The 8,435-nt window shown below is 48.2% G+C and overlaps 1 protein-coding gene across 1 annotated transcript in view; it reads left to right on the top strand.

Moving 5' to 3' along the window:
- Nucleotides 1-8,435, top strand: part of ITGB3 (integrin subunit beta 3) — a 63,412-nt gene that overhangs the window by 37,823 nt on the left and 17,154 nt on the right. Inside the window, exons 4-8 of the mRNA XM_019548488.1 lie at nucleotides 2,266-2,518; nucleotides 5,446-5,608; nucleotides 5,943-6,104; nucleotides 6,670-6,765; nucleotides 7,755-7,844. Of these exons, the coding sequence (XP_019404033.1) occupies nucleotides 2,266-2,518; nucleotides 5,446-5,608; nucleotides 5,943-6,104; nucleotides 6,670-6,765; nucleotides 7,755-7,844 (764 nt within the window). The remainder of the gene's footprint in view (nucleotides 1-2,265; nucleotides 2,519-5,445; nucleotides 5,609-5,942; nucleotides 6,105-6,669; nucleotides 6,766-7,754; nucleotides 7,845-8,435) is intronic.

Genomic DNA, 8,435 nt, shown 5'->3' with positions numbered 1-8,435 from the left:
GCTGGAACAGGGGCATTTTACCATTATAGTCAGTGTGATCTAGAAGTGTGATAAATGCTTAATGTGGAACATAATCCCCTACCAGTCATTCTAACTTAGGGATATCAAACATAGCCTGTGGGTTAGATCCAGGCCGCAGAGCCAGATCATCCAGCCTACAGGCTTGATGAGGGTAGGGAATTACCTGTGGCTTTCATAGCAACAGCCAAAAGCCTGGGATGTTGGACCTCTTTCTGCTGGGGCCCAGACAGGAACAGGGCACGGGGTAGGATCTGTGGACCTGATCTGGCTCATGGGGTTGGCCCTACACCAGTCATCCAGCCCATGGACTGGTCTGCATCACTCATCTGACCTGTGGGGCCAGACAACTTTGACATCTCTACTCTAACTAATGCTGTCCCTGACAAATGCATACAGCATTTTATGTCACCTTATACCAGCCAGAACATAAGAAAAATGCCTGGGATTCCAGGTGTCACCCTCTGTTCAATCTGTATTGTCTGTTACTACCAGGCTGTACAGGCTATGTGGATTTTGTAGGCCTGAAAGAGCATCTTTCGTGCGGTGGGCACATGGTTTTCATCTCATGTTCACTTATTTGTCATGACCCACAGCTATCAAATCAAGAATGACCTGTGCCTACCTAGGAATACTGATGCTTTTATGCATGTAGGAGCCTCAGACAAAGCACTGAAGCTCATACAGGATATGCCGTAACATAAATACTACTTGGTGCAGGTTTTGCACTTTTTGGTGTTTTACTTAGGGGCTAAGTACAGATAGTCAAAAAACCTGAGGCTGAATCAATTCAGTCTTTGCAGGTTAGTCTAAGCTGCAAAAATTAAAGTGAGAAACAGCTGGACAGACATTCACTTTTGATTCAGGAAATGCAGTCATGTACCTGCAGTGTCTCAGGCCAGAAGCTGGGGAGTGCTAGAGCATGGCTCTCTAGCACGTAGCCAGCATGTGTTTGCTTCTTCTTCCTGCTGCCCCCAAGGTCTCTGGGATTTCCAGTCCAGACTCACAGTAGCAGAACTCTGCAGGGTTGCTCATCACTTCCTCTTCCTGCTTCCAGGTGCCTCCGGGATTTGTAGTCTACAGTTGCAGCCAGCAGTAAGTTTTTAGCAGGGCAGGACAGGGTAGGGCAGCTCTTCCCCACCTCCCTCTGGCCCCAGACCCCAGTTGGGGTTTGCCTGGGGGGAGGGAGGGGCAGTCCCTGCCTCCCCCCAACCCTTCTATGCTGGAGCAGACAGCACAGCCCAGGACAGGGCTGGAAAGCATGATGGGATGCCAGGGGACTGTGATTCAACTTGAACCAGAAAGGGGTCTGGGATGGAAGTTTCATAAACTGGTTTGACCCAAGTAAGTTAATTCTGATACTACATTCAACCAGCTCTATCTTAAACCAGTTTCAGCCATTTTGAAACTGGTTTATGTGTACTGAACTTCTGTTCTGTTACAGATTTAAACCATTTTCTGATGACTTAAACCATTTATATATGACTCCCTGCCCAGCATAGGAGACTCCTGTCTAGTAAGACTAGGACTTAGCTCCATCTGGTTCTGTGATCTAACTCACAATAACAGGGGCAGGGCATCAGCGTAGCCAAACTGTCACCAGCTGGCCCTAGTTACCTTAGGTAGTCTAGTTGCCAGTGACCTGCCTACCCCCACCGAGCTCCAGTTGCCCACTGAGTGTGGCTGCCTGCTCTTAAGCAACAGCTTTTTCAGTGCCCAGCAGGCTGCTCAGAAAGACAGACATCTTTCTATCTAGTTCTGGATTTCTAATGCCCTATTCCTAGTTTCTTGGGCCCTATTTCCTGACTTCATCTTGGTTCCAGACTCCTGTCCTCTGACAACAAGCTCCTGGTTGTCCTAGGTAATTACCCATGTCCTGGTCATGCGCAGTTATTGCTTCCTGTTACAGACCTCATGGCTAGTGGCACTGGTCTAGATCTCTGTCCCCTGTTCCTAACATACACACACCTATTGGCCTGTGGCTGTACCCAGAGTGACTACCTATGTCCGAGTCCCTTATAGACCTCAGCTTCTTGACTTGCCTGTTCCTGATCCCCTGACTCCAGATTAGTCTGGACCCTTGCTTCTCCAACTTTGCCTGTTCCTGATCCCCTATGCTGTGACCTGAACACCTACATCCCGGATGTGCTCCTGACACAGTGTTCCATCTCACAACCCTCTCCTTCCCCATGACACTCCCATGAATCTATAGGAAGTTTCTCACTTTGTTGTCACATTCCATTTCAGATGACTCCCAAATCTTCTCTGTCCAAGTGCGCCAAGTGGAGGACTACCCAGTGGACATCTACTACCTGATGGATTTGTCTAACTCCATGAAGGATGATCTCAAGAACATCCAAAACCTGGGCACCAACCTAGCTAAGGAGATGAGCAAGCTCACCAGCAACCTGCGGATTGGCTTTGGGGCCTTTGTGGACAAGCCCATGTCACCATACATGTACATCTCACCACAGGAAGCCATTGACAATCCTTGCTATGAGTAAGTCCTACTAAGAGCCTGAAATCAATAACAGTTTCTCCATCCATTTCAAGGGGATCAGTGAAGCCATAGATATTGAAAGATAATTGACACTATGACATAAGAATGTCAATGGGAAACCTAGCACCTGGCATGAATCAACAGAGCTTTGCCAATTCATGCCAGTCAAGGACCTGTCCTGATATATTCAACAAAGAAAGGGAGAGTTTTATCCCTGGGTTTTCTGCTGCTTAACTATGGAGCCTTCAGCAAGACAGTTAGGGCTATACTCTTGTTCACCTTTACATACCTATGCTGCACTTATGTAGTCGCATAATTGGCACGTAGAACAGTTTGGGCTCTGTTTCCACTCCTGGAGATCATCTAGGTGTAGGCTATCTGCTGAGAGTAAGACGGAGAGTAAGGGTAGCCTGGGTAACCAGATTGCATCCCTCTGAGCATGCTCAGAAGCAAAGCACAGGATAAGTGCAGCGATGGAGTACAAATGCAATCCAAGCTGTGTGTAAGGGCTAAAAAGTGCAGTTGTGCGGTGATATAAATGCAATCTGGACACATGAAGATAAGGCAGGATGCTGCACCCTTGATGTTTCTGCTCCTATCACCATTTGTAAAATAATGACAATAATAAAACACTTGTTTCATTTTTTCACTGACATAAACAGTAAGCTCTGTTTCTCCCGTTTTACAGAACAGTGGTCCACAGAAGTGCAGTGGCTTTTTTATATTACTGCATCAAGCAGGAGTGTCAAACTTACCCAGGGCCCTATACCAGATCCAGATTGTGTGGCTCCTCACTGGCCAGATCCAGACCATGAAGGGCCTTGTGGGCCAGTCCTAGATCCAATGGTGGTAGAGTGGGCAACCGTGGCAGCCCAGACATTAATGCAGACATTGCTGGCCCCCCTGTCACCAATATGTGTCCCAAAGGGGGCTTCATAACTGGAAATTCAGCAGCAGGCCTGCCCCCAAATTCATGACACATCTAGGAGCCCTGCAGGCCAGATCTGGCCCACATACAGGATCTGTGACTCTCCCCTCTACACCTAATGGTAGCAGCCCATGTGGGGTTCTCTGGTGTTAGGCAACCACGGTGCAGATGCCCAAAGCTAAATGATGAACCATGGACAAAGCTGAACAGCAATTCAAGGAGTCCTGACTCCCAAGCCAATAATCTATCTATTGACCCACACTGCCTACCTCCTGGGATTAACAAAGTGTGGGTGTATGCTCTATTGCACGGTATGCCATATTGGGGCTCAGAATATCTGGGTTCCTTTCCCATCTCTGTCCCTGCCCTCCTAGGTCACCTTAGGAAGTCAGTTTTCCATGTTTCACTTTCCCTGCTGTAAAATGGGGATAATGGTGCTGACTTCCTGGGTAAAATCCTGTGAAACCTACTGATAAACAACAGTGCATCCAAGCCCTTGTACTATTATTATCAATCAAGGAGCCTATTGAAACAAAGTTTGGAGTAACATTTCTTGATGGTGTTAAATTATTTCTCCTTGGCACAGCTGATTCTAACTCCCACAGGAGGCCAGGCTATGGGCTAAGCTTTAGTAAGGCAACAGGAGCAGATTCAAAGCAGTTGGACCTCTAAGTGAGAGTGCCTACCAGGTAGAACTTACACATGAATGAGGCATAACGCAACAGAATGAAAGGGTGGGAAATCAAAATGAGGAAACGGCAGTGCTTCTGCACATTGGGATATGATCAGACCTGGGAACTCACAGCCATGTAAAAAGTAGTGAGATGTGGAAAGGGGTTAGACATGTACGTTGATAAGACTATCCAAAATAATTGCAATTAACACCAGCCCACATTTCATCGCGGCTGCAAAACCTTGTATTTCAGGGCCTAGACCAATCTCTAACTGTCTAAGACATGGAAGAAACTGTCCCATGCCTGTCAGCTGCAGGGTTCCAAACTCATCATCATGTACAGCTAGTCACTGTACTGGTTTCTGTATTATTCAATAGCCGCTGCTCTTGATGTTTCATAAGTCATGTATAATTTGGCACTTCTCAAGTTCCTTACAGGAAAAAAAACAAATGGCGAGTGGCTGCCTGCTTTGCTTTTATGACGGATTTAAAAACAAGCTGAAGTCTTCTCATTGCAAAATCTTCAATGATATTTTAAATTATTGCTGCTAGTGGCTGTTTAGAGCATGAATGAGTGCACAATTGTGTCTGTGCTTTTCTTTTCTTTGCAAGGATCCTCGTACTACTGAGTAGAGCGCTAATACTAAGCTCCTGGTTGATGTGCGCCAGATTTTCCAAGAAGCTCAAGAACATTTTTCTCAAGCATTCCACACCCAGAAATGGTGCCAAAATTGTCCAAACACCTCATCTATTTTTCTCTTCTCCCTTATTCAGATTTTTCACCCCTCACCCATCTACATGGTACCTGAGCACTACCCCAAGGTGCAAAAAGCAAGTGATTAGTGTCTGTCATGAGTGGCTGATTCTTTCTCCTTTCCTCTATCCAGAAGATGAGTCATGTAGGGATTCTTCTTGTTAATTTAAATAAAATAAATAAATTGTAGGGCCACTATTTGTGGTTAGCAAAATCAGGGTGCACCCAGACCCCCTGCTAAGAGCACAAGGTGGTGAAGTGTACGTGGTTCCTAGATCTTCCAGGACTTTTCTCCACACCTGGCAGCTGGCCCCACTGCTGAATCATTCTGCCTCCCTGAGGTAGTTGTGATCACCACAGCCCAGCCATTCTTAATATTGAACCAGGAACAGGGTCTGGCTAAATGGGATGATGGTCCCAGTGTGGACAAGGAGTCATGATATGGAAAAAGGTTGAAATTTATTTTACTAATAAATATGCTGCCATGCCCCCTGAGGCTCAGGCTGCCCTGCCACAATGTTCTCTGCTGCTACAAAACTAAACCATTCCTCCATCTAACTCTGTCCCCACAGGTTTTCATATGCCTGCCTTCCTATGTTTGGCTACAAGCATGTGCTGGCACTCACAGACCAAGTGCAACGCTTCAACGAGGAGGTGAAGAAGCAGAGCGTCTCACGAAACCGTGATGCGCCGGAAGGGGGGTTCGATGCCATTATCCAAGCGATCGTCTGTGATGTAAGAGCCTTCATCAGGATAGAGGGAGGATGCTATGAGGGGAGGTGGGGAGCCTATTTGGCCCAGGTCTTTACAGACAGCATCTCTCAGTATAATGAGCACAGCACCATGTGCAACTAGAGCAGAGGTGAAAGATGGAGAGATGTGAATGTCGAACTGGTGCACACCAGCCATCAACCAACCCCAGGCTTCTGTGGGAACCAGTGCCAGGTTCTTTATGGTAACTCTGGAGAAGCTAAGCTAATAACAGAGCAAAGGTGATAGTAGTAATAAACTGTCCCCCAGCAGCACCACATTGAGGGCACTGAAAATCCTCTCTTGTGTCTTTCCACAGGAGAAGATTGGTTGGAGGAATGATGCTTCCCACCTACTGGTCTTCACAACAGATGCCAAGACCCACATTGCATTGGATGGGCGGCTGGCAGGCATCGTGCAACCTAATGATGGGCAGTGCCACATCAGCCAAGATAACCTCTACTCAGCATCCACCACAATGGTAAACATGATGACCTACGTGCTGGGAGGGATGGAGGAATGGCCCTTCCGTAGAATGCAGGAAACCTTTTTGGGGTCCCCAAGGTAAGGTACAGATGTAGAAACAGCAGCTGGTGAGACCTGAGGAGCATTAGCAGTAGGTAAACCAAACCACACAATTCTGTACAGGTGTGGCTCATATAGGTGTGTGTACCCATGAATGGATGCACAGGCATGTGCGTGCGTGCAGGGATGTATATATACATCCGTGTGTACATGTGCAAGTAAAGCTTTGCCAAATGCAGGGCTTTCACAGACATGTCAATGGGAGCTGGACTGAGAGATCGGGCTGTGAAATCCAGGTTTGCCAAGACAGGCAGTTAAGAGGGAGCACAGACTGCTGCAAGTGCACATAACTCCTGCTGGCACCCAAGCCTCCTACTAGCCAGCCTACATTCATGGAAAGAGAACCTGGAGGGTGCTGGGGTGGGGGGAGGGTGGTATGGGAGGAGATTGGGGTGCTGGATAGCAGGATGCAGGCTTCCATGGAAGCCTGAGTTCCAAGTGCCCCCATTCTGTCTCTGCAGGACTACCCCTCCCTGGGCCTGATGACTGAGAAGCTCTCACAGAAGAACATCAATTTGATCTTTGCCGTGACAGAGAATGTGGCAGGCCTCTACCAGGTAACAGCCTCCAGCCAGTGTCACACAGTGGGAAGAGCTGCAGAGGAAGCGCAGCTTTTTGGAGAGGCCATTGAAGCCCATGGGAGCATTCTTCACTTCAGCTCTGCCTCTCCCCAGGCTCACAAGTGGTCTGGGTGTGGGAGAGGCCACCAGAACCAGGGTTCAAGCTCAGTAATGGCTAGAGCTGCAAACTTGCCCTGCCTAAATAGCCCTTACCAACAGTCCTAGCTGCAGAGGGAGGAAGAGCTCCGAAATCTGCTAAACCCAAAGGACCTCCCATAACCCCCACTGAGCCTCTGAGAGCACTCTGCTCTCCAACTGTAGCATTTCAGTGTTGCTGTCCCCATTTGGTGGCTGGGAACTGAACAAGAGTCATGCAGCAGCAGGCTGGGAGCAGAGCCCAGCTCCCCTTGCTCCAATATGTTCACCAATGCAACCACATTGCTACCATTTGCAAGTACCCTGCAAGGAGGCTTTAGACTGGTGATTCTCTACATGAGCATCACAGCTCCCTAGGATGCCTTGACATCATTTTAGGGGTGCCACAGGGTGCCATACAATGTTAGAACTGTCTGGTATGTAAACATACTTCACAAGATAAACCCAGACATTTCAAAGAGGAATGCACAGTGTTAAAATCATTCTCCCCTGTTGTGGTCTTTCTGAGTTCTTTGCAACAGAAGAGTTGTTTTGTTTTCTCCCATAGTCAAAAAAGGAGTGAAAGCTAAGACTTGGCATTTTCTGAATGGTGTCTCGAGTCTAAGGAGGGATGTCTTGAGCCTAAAGAGGTTGAGACCCACTGCTTTAGATGGATCTTCAAGGTGTTTAGCTGGGACACAGCTTTGGGAGAGGTGGCTAATGCAGGGTTGATGCCCAGCCAGAATCCACATTCTCCATGGGATGAGTAATTAAGAGCTCTGCCCCACAGGCCTCAGCTTTGTGCTCTCACCTTCCCCAGCAGACTAGGATGCTGTGTGTTTTCTTACCAGAACTATAGCGAGCTGATTCCAGGCACAACTGTGGGGACCCTGTCTGGAGACTCCAGCAACGTCTTGCAACTCATTGTGGAGTCCTATGGGGTGAGTGTGTAATGGTGCATTGGCACCACGTCACTCTGCAGCTTCAGCAGCCATGGCACTACAGTAGCAGCCACTAGACTGTGTTAGGTTCACCTGAGGCACTTTGTGGGGCTGGTACTTGTGGCTTCCTAGGGAATTCATACTTTCCTCAGAAGAAATGTACCCCATGCAGATGAGCAGATGGGGTTGGGGACTGCCGTTCCTAATGACCCTAGCCATCATTGCCCAGGGATCACTGAGCTCCAAAGTCATGTGAATGCTCTGTCTGCTTTAACCTTCTTGCATTGCTCCCTGAGCAATCCAGATACACTTCCAGCCTCCCAGGACCCAGCTGGGAGCACCTGCCACCTCATGTGCATATAGAGAGGCACAGAGAAAGCAAGGCCATCCCATATACCAGCAACCCTACCCTTAAACAGATGGCTGGCCCCCTATCTAATGTGTCTGCAGCCCAGGAAAGGCTGCTGGACAACTGATCCTTTTCCCAAACACATGACACAGGTCACCTCCCATAAGGGCACTCAGCTTGCCTCACTTGCTCACTGCATCTGATCCAGCACAGGTTGGGAGCAGCTGCAGTGTTGCTCAGTT

This window comes from Crocodylus porosus, unplaced genomic scaffold (genome assembly GCF_001723895.1).
Source record: "Crocodylus porosus isolate Cpor-Errol unplaced genomic scaffold, CroPor_comp1, whole genome shotgun sequence".
NCBI classification, from domain to species: domain Eukaryota; kingdom Metazoa; phylum Chordata; order Crocodylia; family Crocodylidae; genus Crocodylus; species Crocodylus porosus.
Note: the sequence above shows the minus strand (reverse complement) of the source record. Positions and strands in the feature narration are given on the sequence as shown.